At 37.2% G+C, this 25,124-nt stretch overlaps 1 protein-coding gene across 2 annotated transcripts in view; it reads left to right on the plus strand.

Annotated features, from left to right (window-relative positions):
- Positions 1-25,124, plus strand: part of pdgfc (platelet derived growth factor c) — a 40,851-nt gene that overhangs the window by 5,964 nt on the left and 9,763 nt on the right. For both annotated transcript variants that reach the window (XM_056768910.1, XM_056768911.1), the window contains one exon: positions 18,892-19,087. In XM_056768910.1, the coding sequence (XP_056624888.1) occupies positions 18,892-19,087 (196 nt within the window). The remainder of the gene's footprint in view (positions 1-18,891; positions 19,088-25,124) is intronic.

Genomic DNA, 25,124 nt, shown 5'->3' on the forward strand with positions numbered 1-25,124 from the left:
ACTACTGAAGTTGCAGGCTTTCAGTTCAAAATCCCTTTGAAAGTTTACCGATATTTAGACTTTGTTAGATTGGCAATATGTTTGGGTGTTTTGAGACATTCGTTTGAAATATGCTTAGCACTCAATACAGCATGTCTTCTCAGAAACTGGGGGGACTGCTGAATGGGTGTATTAACCCACACAGAAACCCTCGCTATTAGCAAAATATGATGGATGTGTTGGTAGGGATGGGGTCGTTAAGATTTTGTTGATATCGATACTGCTTAACGAAACAGGTACTTATCAATACTGTTATCGATAGTATGCTCTATAATTTGATGCAAAAACACATGATGTGAAAAGATGTTAAACATTTTAAGTTTCTTTATTACAGCTGAGGTTTAGAACTGCAGTTTATAAAGGCTTCGGAGCAAACAGAAAATCCCACTTAACAAAACGTGTGTGTGTTCCTTAGCTTACCACTTACGGCACTTAGCAAATGCATAGGAGCACATCATAATGTAATTAAATTTCCTTTACATCACTATGGTTATTTTTCTGGTAGACCCTTTTTCTTTTTTTCTTTCTGGTTTTAGATCTACATAAATTTAAGAACTATTTTCTTAGCAAGTAATGTTTTTTTATTATATGAAGTATTTTTTATAATTTTACTAGCACATTTACTTAAATTTTTACTTACGTAAGTAAATATACTCTGTGGCCGAATTATTTAGAAAAATGTTCTTACAATGTCAAATAAAAGACTTTTGTTTTGATGGGTTATTTGACGAAAGCTTCCTTCTTGTGAAACACAAAGTTGTGTCCATTAGAAATGTACCAAAATGTGAAATGTTTGTTTTTGCTTTTAATACGTCCACTAGCCACTGAGAGTTTGCTAAAGCATAATCATTGTTTATATGTCCATTCCTTTTTTTGGAGGAATGAGATGATGAATGGCATAAATTGTGGAAAACTGACAGGATCTTCATCTTTTAGAACTATACTGTAGTGTTTGAGATGTGGCCTGGTGGGTTGTGCAGTTGTGTGCAGGTGACCAATGTTGAAATCTAGCTTGAGTCATTTCCCAGTCCAACACTTGTCTTCCTCTTATCGTAACCCAGGTGGTCAAGCTCCAAAAAGCACCCCACTCTTCATTTCACTTGATTTTAATTGTGCGGAAAATGTAGTTTTTTGTTCAATGGAAAATTCAGCACAGCATATTTGATTAGTAATAGTTCATGCAGAACTTAAGATTTCTCAGAAACTGTAACTGAATGCCAAGATGTTTTGGAATGAGGCACCCAACAGCTTCATCATTATTCTGTCAGCAGTACTATGTTCGCTGGTGAAATATGGTTACGGTATTTGAAAAAAGTGGTGGCACACCTGTCGCCGGCCGAGCACCAGTGTCCCCATGCCAGGCAGATTGCATTATCGCACATGACGCCATTTGATCTAAGACGGCGTGCCAGTCGCACACCCAGCGTGTGTAACTCAATCACACGCGGTATTCAAAGAACGCTTGGCTTTTTGCCTCAGCGCAAATAGGTTTTCCGCACACACCACACAGATGCTGGTGTCAGGCATGGCACTTGCGATCTCCCTGGAGACTGGAGATTCATTTCTCAGCCTGCAGATGGAGGTGCAGCTGCAGCAGCCTTGCTGTCAGCTAAGATGGACGCCGGTTGTGATTTATAGCCGTATGCAGGCCAGGCCAGATACGAGATGATTCACTTGGACTGCCACAGAATAACGACTTGTAATGTATTGACAGGAAAGTGCTGTGTCATAAGGGTTTTTTACTCATGGATGACTCGCTGTCATGTAGTCGTAGAGCTCCTGCTGTATTCGCTGTCTCCTCTCATTTGATTTTAGATAGGGGATGAAGGTTATGCATTTGGAAGGCCATTAAATTAAGTGTCCAATATCTAAGTCACTGTTAAATTCTCATTAGCTTGTGACGTAATGGCTATACCCAACTTAAAAGAGAAATGGATGCCAATGAATTAACCAATGCACAAAACTTAAAGAAGACATTATATTGCTGTTTTTGAGAGTTTGATTACGTTTTTTGGGGTGTTTAAGAATGGATGTTCATGTTTCTAATTTAAAAAAACACTTTATATTTCACCTATTTCAAGTCTATTGTTTACTGCTGTCCCTCTTCTAACAAAACGTCTGTATTTCTTCAGGTATATATAAAGTCCCTCCATCCGAAATGCTCTGATTGGTAAAGCTGACCAGGTCTGTCATAATTGGTTCCCTGCTTAGAGCATCTCTGAGCAATTGAGAGAGAGAGTGCTGCCAACAGATGTCCAAAACGCTGGAGCGTCACGTGATTCATGGATCCTACAGATAGATGATGTTTCCTCTTTAAATGCTTTATTTTTTAAATTTTTATACATTAAATGGCTTTCGTCTTTAAATTGGTTAGAAGATTACCTCAATCGGTCTGTTTAGTCGCAGCTATTGCGTAACTAGTAACTTCCGGGAACTATTGAGAGCCTTCATGATCCGCCATTGCTGTGAAAAAAAACGTTCAATTGGATTGACATGACTCTCTCTCAATGGCTCTGGAGTGTGTGAAGATGTCCCACCCATACCATATCAGCAAGCTTCTGCTTCTCAGGGTGTTGTGATTGGTCAGTCCCCCTCTCAGTGCAAGTGTATTCATTAACTTTGGCTTTAGCAATAAACACTAACAATGGCCTCAACATCACTTTATTAGTCAAAAACATGCGGATAGATCGAACAGTAGCGAAGGTCTTCTATTGCATGTGCAAACCTCAATCTTTGTCAATCACATTTTTTTCCTACTATGGCGAGGGAAATGACACTGGACCGAATGGCATCAGACCAGTTATATTAATTAACACTAAAAACAGAAACTTTAGTTTTGCCTTTTTATATTGGACCCGGGTTGGATAATAAAACAAAGAGATTGACTAGGAGACATTTGCAGGCAGGACTTCAAAGGACGTTTCATAGAAGTGTTCTAAAGGTATGGGCACACACACAATATCAGTGTATTACACAAAACAGCTTTCACAGCCGATGTTAAAGTCATGGAAGCTGTTGTTTGACCGTTGGTTATCTTAGAATGTGGGTAGTGGAATTCTTATTACCAGCTGTAGGAGTGTGATGAAAGTGAAAGTAGTTTAGCTTGTAGCTCATTCATAAACAATCTCTGATAACCAAACACTACTCCAGCGGATCTTCCTCTTCTCTAACGAAGGCCTCGCCCCTTTTTTGGCATATTCCTGTGGGCGAGGTTTATTAAATCACTCAGAATAGTGACACCATGTACCCGAGAAGTATAGGGCTGTAGTCCGATTCCAGCCGTTCTCTGTAGTCCTTGAAAAGCGAATTCTGTTATAGACAATATCTTGCTTGTCACAGAACTTTGAGCTTTATCATTTTACTGGTATTATTTATGCTCTAACAGCAACATTACACATTAACTAAAGGTGGAAAAATGGGATTGCAGGGAAAGGGACCTTTAACTTTTAACCACCTGTAAATATAACCAAAGGGTTAATATAGGTATATCAGAATGTGATTTTCCAACCTGTCTATCTTGCCATTGCATATTTTACGACTTCCAGGGTGATTGGTGATCAGCAAAGTGCATCACGTGTTACAACAACTTAGGTGAGATAAATCAGGCATAAAGCACTGAAGGTGAAATTGTCAACCCCCCTCGCATCGGACATCTGTTCAGAAGCCTCCCATTAGCTCAGTGAAATGACAGCACTAATTCAGGCCGGAAGCCCTACTGGCTAATGAGATGCCAGAAACAGCCCTCATTTATTTCTTTGGCACAACTGAGTGTGTGTCCAGGTTTCACATTGCATTACTCAACAACATAAGGAACCATCTCAGTCCAAACACCTGTGACCGCAATGATGGAGTTTAACTATATCAACTATATAAATTGACTTATTTTAAAAGTTTTTCCACTTTGCTGTGTTAAAATTAGTGCCCGGGAGTCTAGTGTCAGGGAAAAAAGTTTATAGACATGAGTGTGGTTTAATTATACATTTTGTTTAAAGTTAAAGTTTATGAAATCTAGTGGTAATCTTGCTAAATGCAACCAATGGCTCACTCCACCCCACCCATTCGACACACTACGGTGTCTGACACAAGACTAAGATGTCGTCACGTTTTCAATTCTACGCCGAACGACATAATGTAATTTTACGAAAAACGCTCTGTAAAGTCCATTTAGGGCTACTGTTAAAACAACATGGTGAAGTCCACAAAAGGGTCCCGTGGTGTATGTGGATAGAAATAGCTCATTCTAAGGTAACCAAAACATAAATTTCGTTATGTAAGGTCTGCATACACCTCTGAAGACATAGTTGTTATATTGCATTTCTGTCAATAGATCCTCCAAAAAGTCACACAATGGACCTTTAAAGCAAATGAAATGTGAAAGGTCAAACACATTTTTTAACTCATTATGAAATGAATTTCAGGCATACAAATAGCTTGGAAGTTAACAATCTGCTTGGCTTCAAAATTTGATGGTGTGCATGCCTCCTCAGTATAGACGGGCATGACTCTTTTACATCTGCCAAACAAACATTTTTCCCCGCCTTATAGCTAAACCACCTGGTTTATATGCCCATACTTGCAGAAACCAGGTGCAGTTACATTTATTTAATCATGGATAGACTTTTTGTTTTGCATAGTTTAAGCAAAACATGCTGTTTTTAGAAGCACCAAATGAAGGTTCCGGGAAAACAGAAACAGTGCAGAAATTCTTTTTTGGTAATCTGGTCTCTGTACCTCAGGGGTGTTTCGGAGAGTTTAACATTTTGAGTGTGTTTTAAACGGATGAAGTCAAATCATCCATCGTCAAAATTAGCCTTTTACACTGGATAAAGATAAACAAAATCAAAGAGAGGATGGAAAAGATTTGAAAGAAATTAAAACCAATCATCGATAATCTGTAGCTCTTTTTAGTAACCCAAGCAATTAAACACACCTGGGTTATTCCATGCAGCTATCATTACCGTATGAGATTAAACAAGTTTTCTTGTCAAAAAAATTGTCTATAAAAAGATTTTTTTATTGCAATACTTAGGACTGATTGCAATGCAAACGTTGTGGGTTTGTTTTCCCAGGGAGAACACATCCTGTACTGATGAAAAACTTTTCTGTGCATGTTCTCATAAAAAGTTTCCATCAATAGTCAGAAACCAATTTAGTTTTTTTCATTTGTTTAATGTTTCCTATTATTCTGTTGTTTTATGGTGTAATTGGGTGTTTTTGGAACGTATTAGTCACGCGTGATTGTGCAGTTGTTTTGTTATTAGTCAACGCTAACAAAAAGCGTCTGACAGATCAAGTCACTCTGATGTTTAATGGTGTGTGTAGGCTGTTAAAAGGCGATCAGAGACAACGTGTTCCGACTTTTTATTTTTAGATTTAAACGGCTTTCTTAATCTGAATGAGCACATGCGAGAAAGCTTTATAATTCTTAAGATTCTCAATTCTAAAATTCTTAAAATTCTGTCCAATTCTTTGTTGTAATTTACCATGAGCTATATTTCAGTCTTTTGTTTATGGTGCAGGTTAGAAATTCATGTTCAAGTCAACAGTATCTCAAAAGTTCAGTTTTATTTAAAAAGCTGTGGTTTGTATTTGTGTCAAGAATAAAACAATTGATCGTTCTTGAAACTAGAACCTCAGCCGTTCATTTAGCCTTAAAGGGACACCATTTTTTTTATTATTTACTCAAGGTTATACCTCAAATTATGCCTCAATTTCAAAGCTTTTTTATTTGACAGAACACAAGATATTTGAAGAATGTTGGTAACCAAACAACATTGGCGCCCTTCAGACTTCCATTATAAAGACCGAAATCTACTGAGACCTTTCTCAAAATATCTCCTTTTGTGTTCCACAGAAGAAACAGTCACAGATAGATTAAATCAACAACATGAGGGTGATTAAATGACATAATTTTGATTTTTACATGAGCTATCACTGTAAAGCCATGAATGCAAGTTAGGTAAATGTTTGGACTATCTTCTAATGGTATGTGTGCATGCTTGAGCAAGTAGCACTTGGTAAATGCAAATGGTATAGACTACGTGTATGTGTTTGCGAGTATGTTTAGGTCTTAGTCAGACTTGGGGTCAGCCTGTTAAATGATATTGACTGTCCTGATCCTCTTTTATGAGACAGGATGTGAACATTAGTAAAAGACTTGAGGACTGTAGGGTTATGGCATATTTGCACCAGAAAGGATTGCACCAGTTTATTTGTTTACCTGGCAAGAAATGCACAACTTTTTTTGGCTTGGCATTTGATATGTTAACGTTTTAGTAGCTTACCACTAACAGCTGGTCATTGCATGCCTCAACATGTGGCAGTATTGAGTGCTGTTTAAAAATACTCTGTCTGTATAAGGGCATTTCCTTTTAAATCTCCTCTGCTGCTTAGACCATGTATTGTATTAGTTATTATAAATTGCAATATTTGCAAGATTTCTTAAATTTTGTTTATAATTCTAAAAGCTGCTGAATAAATGCGGTCAATTCTTTACAACTAGCTATCCGTAACAATAAATATGGACTCTTAACAAAAAGATGTAAGATGTATAATGATCTTGTGCATACAAAATAAAAAGTGAGTTGTTTAAATATATTTTCTTGTCGCAACTTTTGTTTGATCTAAATGTTTTTAGGAAAAATTGCATTAGATGCTGTAAAGCTCAAGCATGCATGTTAGTAGTGCTGGAGTGATATATATATTGCGATTCAAAGGCTTCGATCTGTGTTTTATGCACAGCTCTTCAGTTAACTACGGCTCTTTGATCAGCGGGAATCTCTGCTCGATCTAAAATCACTACGAGATCATTTATAACGTGCATTTGATAAAGCGACACTGGTGTAAAATCGTCATTATGAATATCCTTTTTTATCATGAAAATACCTGAAGAGGTTTGAAGAAAAGCGAAAGAATATGAGCATTGTCATTTACTGGAACTACGTGTGTGAATCGTTCTTCTTCTGTGTCCCGAATTATGAGATTCTTCACGAGAGCGCCATCTGGTTTCGGATGTGGTGGCATTTAACTGTAATTCATTGAGATACTGAGCATAAGATTTGCACGATATATCCTCCTAGCCCTAGTTAGAACACACGTGTACACAAACACATGCATCACACATAATCACAGATGGGATTACAAAGAACCTTGCAACCATTCCACAGGAGGACCAGCACAGCTGTGCTTCAAAACAAACTTTAAGAGATGATGTCTTGTATAAATCTGGTATTGGGCCTGATACAGATGTGCATCTGTGTGTTTCTGGACAGACAGCATCAAAGATTTAATATGAGCATATGCTCTTAGTACGTGCATATATGACATTTGTTATTTCTGAAGGATGATGTGCTTCTGCCAGCCAGCAATTCTGCTGTTATTTGAAAGGTTATCCTCAGTGAAGATTTTTTTCTAGCAGGTTAATGAGATTAGACTTTTTTTAGAAAGGGCCACCCACCCTGATGACATTGAAATCTTTCTAAGTACGTTCTTCTTTTTCTGTTGTTAAAACTCAAAACTCTACACAAGGTGCTTATTTAACTCACGTCCTGTGAGACTTGATGGTCGCCGGTCATTAGAAGGGTTATTTGTCCGATTGCTTCTACTTTTGTGGTATTTCATAGATGATGTCACGTCAAATTCATGCGTTTTGGTCAGAGGTAAGTTACAGGGAACCAAAGCTATGTGTAACTGTAAACAGAGCTCTGTGGTGAAAGTACTGTAAGCATCAGGCAGGCAGGCAGGATAGAAGACATCCACTATAGGATAACACACACACACATTTGTTTTACTTAATTGAAGACCTCCAGATTGTTAAAGGATGTGGTCTACATGCAACATGACTAAGACGTGTGTGTAGCCAGAACCGCAAACACAAGAATGCAAGCAGCTTACATGTCGGAAAAGTTTATTTCAATTCATTTTCACACTGACTAAGAGACACGCGCTTTTGTTTGGGAAAAGCCACAAAGACGCCTTCTTCCCATTATTCTTAACTAGATTTAATAGGCAAATTTAAATTCCTGTATTCCCATACGGATTCATTCATTTTAAGAAATGTTGTTTTTGGACTATAGGGTGGTATCCAAATTAGTGATGAGATCACATTGTAGCTTGCCTCTCACTGAACTTAATGTGTGTCAATTCATTTCTGTATTAAAATGTCCTGTTACAGTGTGCAGTAACAGTAAAAGTTCTTATAGTTGTTGACAAAATAGAAATATCTGTGTTCTATTCTTCAAGCCGACTTAATATTACCCCATCAGAAATAATTGGTCTTTGCTTCCCTACAAAAACAAATCTTTAAAGAATTAACAATGAATGTAACCCTAGATCATCATAATGGCTATGGGGATCTGCAAGACTTTCAAATGCGTCCCGGCTCCACATGCTTTTGTTTTTCCAGTTGTCGCAGTTAACTTTAGAATAGGCCTAGAGCCTAATTTAAGTCGACTCTGAGAAATAATGTACTGCCCAGATGATACTTGAGCTGATGATCATTTTAACAGTAATGAACTCAAGCTTAAAGCGGCCCTACAACGTTGTGTCCTGCATTCTGACTTCTTAACCATTTTAAACGTGCTGTCTTCTCATGCTTATCATGGTCCACTTGTCAAAAAACGAGTTGGGCGTATTATGTAGTATTTCTGTGCTCAATACACTCCATCAGCGATCGTACAGGTTTCGGAAATTTTCTTTTGAACATATAAAACTGTTTCGTATCAACTTTTCTTAGTCCCTAATTGGACAATTCTCCCAGAAAAAGCACGCGGCACGGCCACAGGAGAGCAGGAGAAGGAGCATGCTAAGACGTCACTTTCACTTGTAAGCAGGAGAGAGAGAGAGCATACGTTTGCGAAGGTTTTTGTTTGTTCACTGCATTTGGGTGATGAATGTTATATAAACTGTGGATATAACGCTGGATTTGGAAGTCGTTTGAAACTGATATAAGGAGCCGTCCCATGGCTAAAAGATACCGGACATGAACCGCATGTGGTGAGTGAAACTGATGTCTGTGTTTTGTTGACAATGAGTGCGCACGTGCTTTGGTTCAGCCTACCCCTCTCCCCCGCACGAGCCGTATGTTTTCATGAACAATCGTAAAGCTGTATCCATCTTTTATAAATGTGATCAAACTAAATACTCTTTGAAGATACGAAGTATGCATACTACTCTAAAGGTACTCAAGGTTAATATGAGATTGTCAGAAACCCTGTATGTTACGCCAGCTTTAAAACTTTAGCGGCATGAACCACATAAAGTGAGAGGTTAGAAACTGCAGACAGAGAGTTATAACTTCAGAATCAAATTTCCTGTTGGACAAGTGTCTCCCAAATGCATTTATATGAACACAGTCTTACATACACCCACCCACCGAGTGGGTTAGTCCAGTGTCGCTCTGGTCATACGATAGCATGTACGGATGTTGTGGAGCTCTCTGAGAGGACGTGTTAATGGACGAGCCTCATTCTGTGAGCTGTGAAGAGGGAAAGTTTTGGTGGCCTGTTAGGATCTTAATCAGCTGTTGGGGAAGTGCCTGCAGTATTTCATAACTCTGCATGTGATGACACAACAGCAATCTTATGGTCACACAGCTTCACGTGAACTTGCACTTGGTTTATTTGTGTTGTAAGATGATTTGGAGGAATGAGTAGGATTGGTTGTGTTGTACTGTGTCTTAAGGCCTAGAGTAACATCTGATTTAGTTGATATTTAGTTGATATTGAATAATACAATTGAATAACAGGTTTGCGTGTAAGTAGCAATATATATATATATATATATATATATATATATATATATATATGTTAAAGTGATAGTTCACCCAAAATATTTTTTTTTGTCATTCTTTACTCACATTCTTTGTCATTACAAACCTGTATGACCTTCTTTCTTCTGCAGAACACAAAAGAAGATATTTTGAAAAATGTGGTCTCCATTGATTTACATAAGTTATATGTTTATATAATAGAAGTAAATGGGTGCCATTGTTGTTTTGGTTATCAGCAATATTCAAAAAATCTTCTTTTGTGTTCTGCTGAAGAAAGTAAGTCACACGAGTTTGAAATTAAAAGAGTGTAAGTAAATGACGACAGAATTTATTTTTGCAGGAACTGTCCCAATTAACAAAAAATGATGCATATCATTCCCTTCAGTATGATCGATGATGATGATAAAATGTGCAAAATTTGCATTAAAAAAACACATTAAATGAGACAAAAATAAGCAATTATCAGTGGTTTCCAGACGTTATGATCTTACAGTAAGCGTGTGAACTTCAGTGTCATTGGGTTAAGTCATGACATAAATCAGTTGCTTATTTATTCCCGTCTTGTTGAAAAGCTTTATATTCTGCCTTTGTTTGCAGGAGGTCTGTACAGCGGCAACACTGTAGAATAAGATATGATAAAAATAAGAGAATGGATGTCCAAAATTAAATTGAAGACCTGATAGAAGGTAATCCACAGGGTACCCTACACATGCATTCACATGAAACCTTCCTCAGTCTATTGAAAAAAAGGTGAGCCAGTTAAGTGACGTTAAATGGCCAACAAGAACTGAGCATTTCAATGAGTCAAAGCATCAAACTCCTGTGGTGAGTCTCCAAACGGTCCATCTGCGCAGCAGATTTTAACATTCCGAATAAGTCAACGTTTTTGAAGCCAAATTATTTTTTAATGGTATGATAAATTCCCATGCTGTGTTACCCCCACTTATCCTCTCAGCCCTACTCTCATTCCCATACTCTCTGGCTCTTTTTTTCTGTGTCTGCTCTTTCTCCCATGTCCGTGCTGCCCAACTGTAAACCTTAAAGCATTATATATGAAAAGGCCAGAAGTGGAATTTACAGCACCTGTAGTTACCGCTACAAACCCTTAATCATAAGCAGATGTAAAGGAGCAACTTAAAAGCGGGGGCGGGGAGTTTAAGGATGTACGGGAGGGAAACGGTAAGCATGGGGTACAGTTTCACCAGCCGGCTGCAGTCTACATCTAACATATGGGGGATTAAAACACAGACAGCCTCTGAATAAGTCCCCTTGAATCAGAAACATTAGCACGTTATGCTGTTAAATGCTGTTACGGGAGGTAACATACATCTCCTCCATGAATCTTCTTGAGCGAAATGAATACGGACATCAAGGCCTTGTGCCAGACGACTGGGAAATTTGAATGGAGTGAAATGTGGTGCTATTATGCCAAATTTCCAACAGGAGGGTTTAGAATGGAGGTGATTTTGTTCCTTTGCTTAGGAATTATTGCAGTCACCGAACCCCAATCTTGTGAAAACCTGATCTAAATGGACTTTGAAGAATAGTGAGCCTGGTTTATTGTATGATTTTAGTGGGCTTAATGCAGTTAAAACTATGCAGTGTTTAAGAAAATAAGTGCATTAATAAATTCCCAAATCCCTTAATGGTTAATACATTTTATAAAGCATGTTTATGTTATAGAACATTATAAAGTTACTTCTACAGCCGATATGTTTGATGTTAAGTTTCTGTCACTTAGCTTGAACTTTTTACAAAGAGTGAAGAGTTCCTGTTTTTCCCACTGTGTGTTTTTGTTTATATTTGCAACTTTGCCCACATCCTGACACATTCGCTTACGTGTGTGCCGTCTTTGTTTCCGCTGCCTCCAGGTTAATATTTAAACTCCAGGCTCAGTCGGAGGTCTAACATGCGAACAAGGCACAATGGTAGCACTGTGAGCCCTTATTTATACATGCTCAGCTTCCTACCTTAATCAGTGTAGCGTTCTCCTCAGGAGAGAGGAAAAAAGAGAGGTGGGTCAAGGAAAAGTCATGTTTGAGGTAATGTGCCCAGGAGGCCAGCCTCTGATCATTATATGACATTATTTAACCCAGTGAGATGAGGTCATCTCACAGAACAGACACAGAGAACCTCTCTCAATCCTGACCAAGCCTAAATTTAAAAATCAAACAAGGATGTCTTATTTCTAATGTAAACGTTCTTTTGAAGGTTCACAAAATGTTCTGTTTTATTTTGTGCCCATTAGTAATACTCTAGGAGAGAGAGAGACTTTGAACTTATGCTATAGGTTTAATATTAATCCCAGCAATAAATGCTTCCCAAGCTCTCTCCACATTTTCCTCGTTTTGTTTTGCACTTAGATATTAATATCATTAATGCTAAATGTAGATACAAGACGTTATGGTTTATAGTCTGTCACAAACCTATATAGCAAACAGTAAACTGACTGACAGCTAAAAAATACTTTATTAGACTACTCCTGCATTTTCGTTTACTGAAGCGTTACAGTAAAAGTGTCAATTTATTTACCTGCTCTTGGTGTCTGCAGGTCTTTATGCGACGCATCTTTGGCGGGAGAAGCAGCGCTCACGGAGCAGAAAGGGTTAAAACGAAGCGCATTTTGCATCTTTTCTGTACTCCAATTTTGAGCAGGAGAGCGAATTTTGACAGGAGGATTGTAAACGCGCAACCATGTAGAAACAGAAATGACATGCCGCCATGTAAGTAAGATAAATAACATAAGGCTATTTAGTTTGTTTAATACACGAACAAGGCATAGACATGCTATATAGGAAAGGTAACCTTAAATGCTTGTCTTTTGATCTGGTGCTATATAAAAAATACAATCAACTTGACCTTCAAGGGGGACGGGGCGTGTCTAAAGATATCTCATATATGCCCAAATCAAAAACTTTAAAAAGGTTATTTTTCTCGTTGCGTTAACTGTTGAACGTAGAGGGTATGCTAGCTAACTTTGTTATACAACTAGCTGTTAACTATAGGACAGAAACAAAACATAAAGGACCTGTTTGTCATCTCTTCTTTAGCTGTCACAAAGTGCATTAGTATAAAGGGAGACGGAACAGTGAGAATTCAAGCCTCATGTTATGTGGTTTGTGTTCAAGTAAAAGCATTATTCAAACGTTTTCCACTGTTAGTAGTGCACACAGGTATCTATAGATGTATACACTCTCAGTTTATCTTCACTATACAGACTTTGTTTGTCTGGTAGGTAAATGTCAGGCCATTTACCTGGAGGTAACGTTAATACTGTCAGTTTGTCCCTGGATCCATTAAGTGACACGTAAAGGTCGGTCAGGTTCCTTGGGTCAAAGTTAACTTTTACAAAAACGATCGCGGGCCTAGACAGTGAGTGACGATACATGTTAAAATTTAATCAGATTTTTTTCAGTCTAGTCAGTCAAAAACCAAGCAAACTAAACTTACATTAGTAACGCATTCAGGGGGATCTTTATTACTCCACCTAAGCTCCGCCCACAAAAACGTGTTACAATGATTACTAACAGTAAAGGCATCTATTAATACCCTGGCACCCATTTCAGAAAGGAGGTTTAGTGAAAACTGAGTATATTAACCCTAAAATGAGAGAAACTCTGAGTTTTCTGTTTCAGAATGCGAGATATGTCAAACCCGAGAAAACAAGGTAACTCAAGCCCGTTTCTAAAAGAGAGGTAACTTTTAATCGAGTCAGTAAATCTGTGAACCTTACCTGGTCAGGAGCAGGTTTTCTTTGGTCAACTCAGAGTATATTTCGATCTCCTCCCCCTTTTAAAGCTCAAGTGGTGTAACTCATTCATTCATTCATTCATTAATACAGTCAATAATGGCCATCATTTTGATCACACAGAGTGTATAAATAAAGTCCATGAATAAATACAGACAAAATTCAGAAATGAAGCGTGAAAGGTAATAAACGATTCGTTTAGATGTATGACTATTCCTACCCACATCTGCTTTGAACATGGTTCGAACTGGCGATCAATATGACTTGGATACGAGAGGTGACGCCTTTCAGGTGTCCTATACACCATGACGCCTCACACTTATCATTAGAGCATTGATTCGGAGTTAGAACATAACATTTTTTATTATTTAAAAACTTAAATAAAACTTATTTCTGTTGTTTCACTCATTAATGATTAATTTATTTGTTATTGGTACATTTATGTATTTAATAATTGAAATTTTCAGTACATTAGTAAATCCACTGTATGCAGAGCGGAAAGTGTGCCTCGCTCTCAAGTGCTTTCTACCGCTATGTTGCTTTTTTTGGTTCCGTTGACATGGTGAATCGTAATATCTTCATTGATCATGGCTTATCATAGTTGTGGTGAATGCGCTCAACGCAAGGTAATCCTACCTAGAGTTGATAGAACCAACTCAAATATGCTGTTCTGAAACCAAAAATCAAAGATTTGCATCTCGGTGTAGATCTACTCGAAGTTCATATTTTAATTCTGTATTGGTAGAACCTCCTTATTGAAATGGGCCCCTGTTCTGTTTTAAGAGCTTCATTTCGTGCTTAAAACTGTGTCTAAAACTCACTGTTCCTTGGATAAGTACATCACTCATAACAATGTGTGCTACAAGTAATGGTGTCTGTGATTTAAATGGAAATGCTAATGGATAACAGGCTTTTGTTATTCTTTGTTCAGTATTCTTTGTTCCAACAGCTTTACTAAAATTGTGCTGAAGAAAAACAGGCTTTTTAGGATTAAGATTTAAATAAGAGAAATTTCAATTGAATTGGTCACGCCTCACAGGAAGCTGAATTGAAGATGCTTGGATCTCGTACAACTGCAATTATAAGAAGGATTTACTGGATTTACAGTGAGAGTAATTTCATTAATTCTACAATCAAAACAACCTTACAAAAGATTTAATGTACAGAGCCACCGAAAGTCCAAAATATTGTTTTCGGTTACTACATTTAAAATAAGGATCTTGGTGCACAAATGATGCGAAATGTGAATCGGCTTAATGGTGTTATTTCATAAAAGTATATTTTGTAAACACATGTCCTAAAAGGGATACTCCACCCAAAAATGAAAATTTTGTCAGGAATTACTCACCCTCAAAGTTGTTCCAAACTTCTATTATTTGTTTTGTTGAACACAAAGAAAGATATTTATAAAAATGTGTCCTACCATTGTAGGGAAAAACGGTTTTCAGAGGTGTCCCAGAACTGTATGCTTTTCTAAATTCTTCAGGTGTTCAACAGAACAAAAAAGAAAACAATAATTATCCTTCTATGGTATTCAATGATGTCCCAGAAATGTCAGTTGTTCAGAACAAAGACATTTATATACAGGTTTGAAACAACTTGAGGGTGAGTAAATGATGACAGAATTTTCATTTTTGGGTGGAGGATCCATTTAAACAAATTTTATTGTTGCGTTTCTGATAAAGTTTTTCATAAATTGTTTCACCCCTATGAATTGGGAACCTGACTGAACAACCTGCTTCTTTAATAACATACCCACTATCTCCTCCATGCACCTTATACCTTCCAAAAACGATGAACAACTTTTACGGTCATTGGCGTCAAAAAGAAAAGGCTTGTCTCTCAACATTAATAGAGAGCTTGACAAGAAGCTGTCAGTCAGCTCGGTAAATGCTGTAACATGCTGAGGAAATGTTGAAAAAGGCTCGCTCTTTCTTGTTTCATAAAACATCAAAGACTGGCAGCTGCAGCCAACTCCTGATTTGTTTATATAACGGAGCCCATAAAGGGTTTAGGCTTGTGCTGCAAACAGATCTGAGGTGTTCAACACTGCTCCGCAGGCTCTCTTGTTTGGATTTCACACAAAATGCTCCAGAAAGCAGGAGCCGTCTTGCTTTAGTTTAATAACACTGACAATGTGTCTATTCTTTAAGCAGGATATAGTTTGCAGGGCATGTTGGGTTTCTGCATGTCAAGCACAATTATTGATATTTATTTTTCTGGTTGTGTAAAAGGTGTGTATTTCAAAAGTGGTTCATGATTTGTCTTTCACATCTCTTACCATGAGTGCAATTTATAACAACATCATGAAGACACATCAAAGTAACCGCTGTCATGTTTACACCGGAACATTTTATCAGGCTTCGTTGTTTCCTTCTGTATGTTATAAACAAGTCATACGGACTTTTAGTCAAACATGAGTTTGATGATCTAATCAGTTCCTTTTTATCATTTTTATCATTTTTTTAAGGCTGTCAGAGATCCGATTTCTGTTTCTTGTGGGTATGGATGTCAAGGTTGAAGCTGTTTCCCAAAAATGTTCCAAAGCTCTACAGGTTCACTTCACATTTATTTATCTTCCACTGACTCCTGAAACATCATTCAGCATTAAATGAAAATTTCATCTAAAACAAATTTGTCAACATTTAGTCACCCGAAAGCTCCATATCTGTGACTTTTGTCTTCCTTGGAGCACAATGGAAATTTTAAAGAACAGTCACGGTTATACTCTCCTAGACAGAATGGTGAAGACATGACACGATTTTGTAGGCCAACATGGAAATTAGAACCACTTGGTTCCCTCGACGGAAAGCATTTACCCACAGACTGTTGGAAGATCGCAAAAATAACCTGTGATTAACAAAGGTATATGATACACGTTTTGCCTATCAAGATAATATTTACAAATAAACACAATATTTGCTGTTTTGAAGCCTTTATACAAAGACAGAAGTTTTTACAGAAGTGAAAGCTAACATAATGGTATAAACAGACTACATTACGGTCTCTCGACCTCCAAGTCACCACCACCAAGCCTCTGACAACTTTTTAAAACATGAGTAGTAGTTAATATTTATCCACGTTTTTAAAGGTTTGTGGCCATGTTACATTTGTGAATACTCTATGTGTGATGATATTTAACGCCCCCACCAAAGGATGTTGTCGCTTCAGCAACTTCTTAGCAACAACCATTTTAAGACACAATGAATCTTTAAAAAATCCTGAGCGGGTTATAACTGCCGTGTTTTATGTCATAGAATAAAACTGGAAAATATTTTGATGTTTTGTCAACCACAAACCTTATTTCAGGCATTCAACAAAAAAAATATTATAAAAAAAAAACATTGACTTGAGGCGATGGAACCGGAACTCGCTTACAAAAACAATCATCTCTGTACCACTCTATACAGTGAAAGTGAATGGTGACCTTATCAATCTTAATAAAGAACAAACAAACAAGCAACATAAGATTTTAGAAATATTTCTAAAAGCAAAACATTTATCAATTGGATTAACTAAAACTAAATGATGCTGGTACATGTTTATCAACACAAGGATAAAAAAGTAGTTTGCCAATCCTAACTCCAAAAACTGACTAAGCAAACACAGTATTTGTTGTGAATGTTTACATTGCTATCTTTCAACTCTAAAACGGCGAACAAGTCAATTATCATTTGCTCTGGAAAAAAGCGATGGCTGTCATTTGTTGATGGCTTATCATCCTCTGAGCATTGATAACTAAAAATCCTACGACACAAAAAATGCTTGTCTTGTATTACATTTTAAGGTGAAAAGGTCTGGAATTATTTAATTCAGGTATACGGGGAACGGCATTAGAGATTTTAGATCAGTTTGTTAGATGGGAATAACTATTGACACTGGCTTTGCCACACAGCTTGACAGATCCGTGCGTGTGTCCGGGGTTGCGAAGCTTGAAAGAAAATTTGTGTGTGTGTCCCCCGGGTGGGCTCTGAATGTGACAGGCCTGTAAAAATCAGCACTGGTGTTGAATTTCAACAGCTGTCTGTTTACATCAGACATCCTTTCTGAGTGTTGGACAAGAGGATAGGTGGAACTCATCGGCTTTTGGAATTCAATAACCGTTTTATTGAACAGGAAACAAGCATCCGTTTATGCAAATTGTTTCTACCTTTTTCTAAGCTTTTTTTAAAGCTGGTTTTTATTAGTTCTTTTGTATTGCTGTGAGTTAACTATTGTGAAATGTTGGCCGAGGTGCATATGGGCATGAAAAGAGACTTGGAAATGGGAACGGATACGGGACTCATTTTGTGCTCACTCTGGCAGAGCTGCAGGTAAAGGTGTGCCTCTATTCAGAAAGTTATTATTAATTCTTCCCTTAGGGAGCAACACATCTTTAAAGCTTGTCATAACAGAGTAGAAAGTAAATCAGTGTGTAATCATTTCTAATGTTTAAACATGGCCTTGCTAAATCAGAAGCACAGGCTTTAAAGCCCATTGACTGTCCTCAGACCATCTCCAGACCTCGAAAAAGTTAAATCAATTGTTCCAGAAGCCTTCACAGGTTTTCACCCCCCAAACAATGATTTTCACACCAGCTTCATTGTTTATCAAACTGCTGTAGTTTGAAATATCATTCGCACTTGTGGTGTCACTGTAAATAACGCTTTATAGCTACTTGTTAACAATCCTTTTTTATTACGACAAACTATTATGGTGAAGCACCATCAAAGCAAAATATTGAGTCTAATTGACTTTTGTGTATGAAAGTTGCTGTGTTGGCAAACTGTAGAACATCACTCTGTCAGTTTTATGGTATTGACATTACAAAATCATGGAGATATTAAAATATATTTTGTGTCTGCTTTAATGAGATTATCAGGTTTTTCAGTTGATTCATGCTCCATTAAAAGAAGAGACCTTTTGGTTCATCCTCACGTTGTGTGGTCAATTATTTTGCATCATTCAATCGAATCACATAGTGCTCTGCTTGTGTAATCCATTTTATTTGCATGTGATGTGATGCTGTTATGCTGTGTTTACACATAAAGCACAAATTAAGCCATTTGCACAAGTAAATTACATACAAAGTCAATGTAAAGATGCATCAGGGGGCACGATTGCCGCGTCTCTGCTCAGGTTCAACTGGAGAGAGAAATTTGCACAAAGTGCTCCTTGACACCTAGTGTTTGACACATCCGGACGCAGGAACAAAATTGATTTGGTGTGAACACATTCTTAGAGCTACTTTGTATTTGATGTTTACTTTTATTAGTAAAAAGAAAAGAAATAAAACTTAATTGTGATCATGCGGACCTACTTTTTGCTCACCTCTGGTTCATTTTCTCTTCTGTAGGTGTTCAAGAGTCTCAACATGAGAAGGTTCTCACAGTCTCTGGGGATGGAGTTATTCACAGTCCTGACTTCCCCAACACATATCCTCGCAATACAGTTATAGTGTGGAGGCTGGTGGCAGTCACAGAGGGTTCCAGGATTCAGCTGACCTTTGATCAGCGCTTTGGCCTGGAGGACCCAGAAGATGGCATTTGCAAGTAAGATGCGATGACCCTTCGGTTGCTGGACAGACCTCACATGCACTTCTTAAAGGACCCAGTTTTTGGCTGTTTTAAAGGCTTTGATGATGTTTTTTGGGTGTTTAGCAATGGATGTTCATGTTTGTTATTAAAAAAAAGCTTTATATTTCACATATTTCAATCTTTGTTAGAGATCGCTTTTTTTTCTACGATGGTAAGGGGAATGACACCGGACCGAATTGCGTCAGACCGGTTATATTAATGAACACTAATAACAGAAGTGTTAGTTTTGCTTTTTTATATTTGACCCGGGTTGGATAATAAAACAAGCAGATTGACTAGAAGACATTTGCAAGCAGGACTTCAAAGGACATTTCATAGAAGTGTTTTAGAGGTATTGGCAGACACACACACACAATATAAGGTGTATTACACAAAACGGCTTTCACAGCCGATGTTAAAGTCATGGAAGCTGTTATTTGACCGTTGGTTATCTTAGAATGTGTGTAGCAGAATTTTTATTAGTTTATCTAAGTAGTATAAGTAGTTTAGCGTGTAGCTCAGTAAAATGTTTACGATCTCTGATAACCGAACACTGCTCTTTCACGTCTCTAAGGAAGACCTCGCCCCTTTTTTGTCGTATTCCTTTGGGTGGAGGAATGGTGACCTCATGTACCCGGGAAGTAGAGGGCTGTAGTCCGATCCAGCTGTTCTCTGTAGTCCTTGAAAAGCTAATTCTGTTAAAGACAACATCTCGCTTGGCACTGAAATTTGAGCTTTATCATTTTGCAGGTATTATTTTTGCTTTAACAGCAACATTACACACTAACTAAAGGTTGAAAATGTGATTGCGGGGAACGTGCTCTTTAAAGCTGCAATCCAGAACTTTTGCATCAAAATCACCATCTCTTTTTGAAACATAAAGTTGCATACTTACCTTTATGTGTGTTGAACTCAAATAATATTAAACTGACATTTCCTGCAAAATCATATCCGACAGTTCAACATAAAAATCATTATAATGGTATTAGCTTTCTGTTGCGAATTGAAGCAAGTTGATGAAAGAGTTTTGAGTTTATTTATTTTTAACAAAAAATGTTACGGTTTGCATCTTTCCCATTGTTTCATGAATAATTCCTTATAATAATAATAATAACAATAATTGAATCCATACATGAACATGACGTGTGGTATTTAATCAAAGCAATCCACTTTTACTACATTGTTCCTCCCTTGTTTTAAACATACTGCTTTATAAATGATTCACATTCACATTTGAGATATCACATTTTTAAGGTACCTGACAAAATTAAGCAGTTGCAAAAAAAATTGTCAGCAGTTCCAAACCGTGACCATCTGGTAGAAGCTGTAAATGGCAGTTGATTTATACAGACGGTTTTCAATATAGCACCCAGGCTGGAGCGTAACTGTAAAAAAGTAGGGGATCTCAAGGATTTGAGAGCTTGAGAAATGTTTCCTTTCAGGCGCTCGGATATTTGCACGGTGTTGTGCGACAAATCAGCACCGCTAAACAACTTGCATCAGGCGCCAATAGGGTTCTCTTGACAGGGTTATAAGGCACATGATGAAGCACCCATGGAGTGGTGTAGTATATATGGGGAGGGAGGGGCATTACAGTAGAGATGTATGTGCTTGTTGTGACTATATCCATTTTTAAAGATTGAGAGTCGAAGGGAGGCCATTTGGGAGATTGGCTGTGCTGCATGAAGGATGATGAATAATGAAAAGCCCACCCTTAAAGTCATTACGTTCGCTTATATATTTATTTTCTACATGACTGAAATGATGACACGGGGAACAGGCCTCGCTGGTTTCTCTTGAGTCTCCTGTGTAACTTCATAGCATCTGTTTGAGATTCCGGAGAGATCACATACTTAGACGTGCGCTCGCACACACACTCTGGGTCAAACACAATACGGGTCACACACAATCCAGCCAATCCACATTAAAGACCCTTTCAATTACAGTCTTTTCTTCCAGGCTTCTGTCTGTGCCATGCTTAGCTGTCTGGGAGAATCGATCGCAGCACATCTGCGCTTTTCTCGTCGCAAGAATCTAAATCATGAACTTGCCTTAAATGTCGGTGTCATATCAAAAAAGGTTTCCAGGCCAATTATTGATAGGTAATATGTTAATAATGTTTTTCTGCCATATTCTGTCTTCAGTCTTATTGACTTGCCGACATCACCTGTGAAATGTCTCTTCTGAGGCTTCAGTGAAACAAGGTCCGGGTTGATTTCTCTCGTGATTGTGACACGCTGTGTTCTTGTGCTTAGCAAGTAAATCAATATGGTTTTACTTTATGTATAAATTCATTAGTGTCAATAATAAATTAGATAATACACATACTTAAGGTATATCCATATTAGTCTTTGAAGTCCTGCCAGTTACATATTGGGCGCCTCCTAGTGGTTACATGTTAACCAACACTTCTTTGTGAAATATTGAAGATTTGAAATGTATACATACACTGCTCATCCGTACAGTACAGTAACATGAAAGAAGCATATACTGTATGTATGTAACTTGCTTCTACACATCCACTTTGTTTAAATCAGATTATGTAGCCCAGGGGAAGGAGTGTATAGTAATGTTGCAATGAGGATATATTTGACCTTTATGGGTGAAAGAGTTTGTTTGCGAATGCAAAGTCCCTTTAATGCAAGTCACTTCAGTGGCCATCTTGGAATTGCTCCTGGGCAACTGTTCTCTATTTCTGCTATAGAGATACAATCACATCTTCTATCTGCTTTAAGTCAACATCTGTCAAAAATGTTCGTTAGCATTACATTTAATAACTTTGTAGTAAATCTGACTATAATATAGATTTAAAGGCTTTGGCTAAACGACTAATATTTCTCAGGATGGTAACATGATCTCTTTCAAAATTTGGCTCTTTGTATTTCATTTTCTTATAGTAGATGTTATAATTTCTTATTCATTTTTTATATATAAGGGATTTATTTTTCTTCGCTTATCTGTCTCTGGTTTGTGTGTTTGTCATTATAACAGTATAATACTGCGCTGTGTAGACTGTACACATAGTCAGGGACATCCATATTAAACACACAGTTTTTCTTACTCTTTAGTACTTCCAAACTATCATCCCTTTTATTAAATATTCATAACTGCTATACACTAAACACATTCTTTGTGTGATTAAGGCCTGGTTTCATAGACGTGGCTTAGCCTAGACCAGGACTATGCCTTAGTTAATTTAGGTTATTGAAGTCCCTTTATTAAAATGCCTTAGATAAAAACATAACTGATGTGCATCTTGAGTCAAAACAATGGCACTGACATATTTTAAGATATGTCACAGACTTATTCTCAGTTCAGACATTTTAGTCTGGGACTAGTCTTAAGCCTTTCCTGTGAAACCGGGGCTATAAGCATTGATACACATTGCTTTGATGATCTTATGGCTGTTAATGAAGAAAAACTGTTTTTGTTCGGCTGTTATCAAGGTGGTTGCACTGTATGAGATTAAAGCCGCATGCTGAATCCTAACACACAGCCTCTAGAAAAGCTGAGCCCGAGAACAGTCGGGTCACTACAGACAAGTGTCTCTCTTTCTGTTTGTTCAGACCGATAAGAAAGCAGGGATGGATTTTCTGTATGTCTTGGGAAATTTTAACAATGTTGTAACTGATAGATCCGCAGTTTGAGAAGTTGTTAAAGGGCAAATAAGAAAAAAATATGATTAGGGATAATTACATGGAATTGAACTATGATCAATACTATATTATTTTCTGAACCGTAATATAATATTAAATCTGTCCTATTGATCACTATAAACCTTTTTTTTACTTCTACAGATTCGTTTTCATTAGAATAAAGTATACAAATGTTTCAAATTTATTTCAAATTTATTATTAACCTTATAAAGTGTGTTGCTTTGCAACACATGCATGAGCGACTGGCTTAAATTATTTTAAAGAATTTAATTGTAATATTCTGTGCCCATAACTGAGAAATTCTGTAAATGTGATGTATTTTTTTAATGTTTGTGGGTTACTCGTGCTTCTGTGACCGTGGTTCTCACTTAGCTTGAGTAAATATATGCATGTAAACCTGGTAAAAGTGAAGGGACTTTAAATAATTGATGATCCATCTGCCTGAAGTGTAAACAGGATCAAAACAAAACCCTGACTTTGAAAGAGTAGTTTGTTTTTTATCCTTATCCATTTGTTCTGTTCTGTTGGTTTATCATAAATATTCTTGAATTACAGTAGAATCACAACAGCCTTTTCCGCTGTGTATTGGGGAATTGTAATGAGAAGATATGTGTGTCAAAAAATCAGGGCTTCAGCATCTGTTTAACACACCAGTAAGTTAGTGTGGTGCATGATGGCCCGTATTGTTTTCATTGAATGTGGTATAAAGCGTGTTAGTGTCAGTCTGGGCAGAAAATAAACAGTGTCTTTAGAAAGTTAAGTTGGAAACGGGAATGTATACTTGTCCGATCACATGATTCGTACCAGGCATCTGCCACTGAAACCAGACTTTATTGAACACTGCAGGACCATTGAGGCCATGCAGGCAGAAATAACACAACCACAACAAGGCTGTTCTTTTTCACTCCTTAATTAAAAAAAGACACTGGATTTGGTTCAGGCCAAGTTACATCAAAAGGCAGTAATTTAGATCCCAAAAGAAGGTCATGCGATAGATATAGAAGGTTTGTCGGGTGAATTCACTAAACTGTTTCGCATGCGGATCTTCTAAGCAAAACCATGCATTATATCCGCATGCCACCTGCAAGCCACTTTATCTGCATGCAATGTGGAGTATAGAAATTTGAAGTAGCCTTTTTACATTTTTTACAAAAATAATGTTTGTTAGAAAGCACATTATTTACAAACATCATTGTTTTGCTTTGTAGTGATAATGCAGGAAAATTACTACGAAACACTAATTATATGGTGGTAATGGAAATTGTATTTATTTGAATAATTGTATAATTTTTTTATTTAGTAAATATTTTTGTCAAATATTATTTTGTTTATTAATTAAATAATATATTTAAGTTTTTTTTGCTTGTGTTACAAAAATGTCTTTAGTTAAACAGGCAAGCAGAATCCTCTCTGGATATATCAGGGGGCTGATGAAAGTGTACTTTAGAAGGTGTAATCATTTGATTAGTTGTGATTTCCCTGAAGTAAATATTGTATAAAAGAGTCCTTCATTGCTGAAGTGTGATTTGGGACACCTGAGAATGTGCAGCAACAGAAACATTTAGCTTCATGATCTCCTCTCCGTGGTCTGAAGCGCCATTAAGATGTTTGAGATAATACATTTAGCTGTGCTTCGGTATCATAGCTCATTCGGTTCATTAAATGCTTGCGAGAATGTATTTCTAGGCCACAGCTATTGTAGCTTATGAAAAGCCTAATGGGTTACCATATTAGCTTGAGATCAAATGAAGATAAAAAACATTTATGTGCTAACATGCCCTCTTTTAATCTCGTTTGTTCCTCACCAAGCTTGTTTTAGCTTGGGTTTCCTAATAGCCTCTCTACTTCTTCCTTTTTTGTCTTTATCTATCTTTCCTCTCTGGCTTTGTTAAGGAATGTTGGTGTCTAATGCTATTTCTGTAAGTAACCCCATTGCCTCTGAGCATTAGATTTGTCTTTAGATGCCTCGTAGCTATTAGACGCAGTCTTTTTATACTGAATAATGGGGGCAGAGTTGAATACCAGAAGATTAAATATCGGGTAACACACTCCGTTTCTGCCAAACTCATATTAATCTTGAGTACTTATACAGTAGTGTTGCATACATCATATCTTCGAAGAGTATTTAGTTTGATCAAATTTACAAAAGAGAAATACAGCTGTACGATTATTTCTGGAAAAACACGAGCTGCTGCAGCACGAGCACACAACACATCATTGCATTAATCCCTTCGTGTTTTTTACATCATGCACGCACACACCGATTGCAAACAAAGAACAAACATATGACTTAGTTTGACATACTGTGTGAAGTTCAAGTCTGGCATCTTTTAGCACTGGAACCGCAGCATCTATCA

This window comes from Triplophysa dalaica, chromosome 16 (assembly GCF_015846415.1).
Source record: "Triplophysa dalaica isolate WHDGS20190420 chromosome 16, ASM1584641v1, whole genome shotgun sequence".
Taxonomy (NCBI): domain Eukaryota; kingdom Metazoa; phylum Chordata; class Actinopteri; order Cypriniformes; family Nemacheilidae; genus Triplophysa; species Triplophysa dalaica.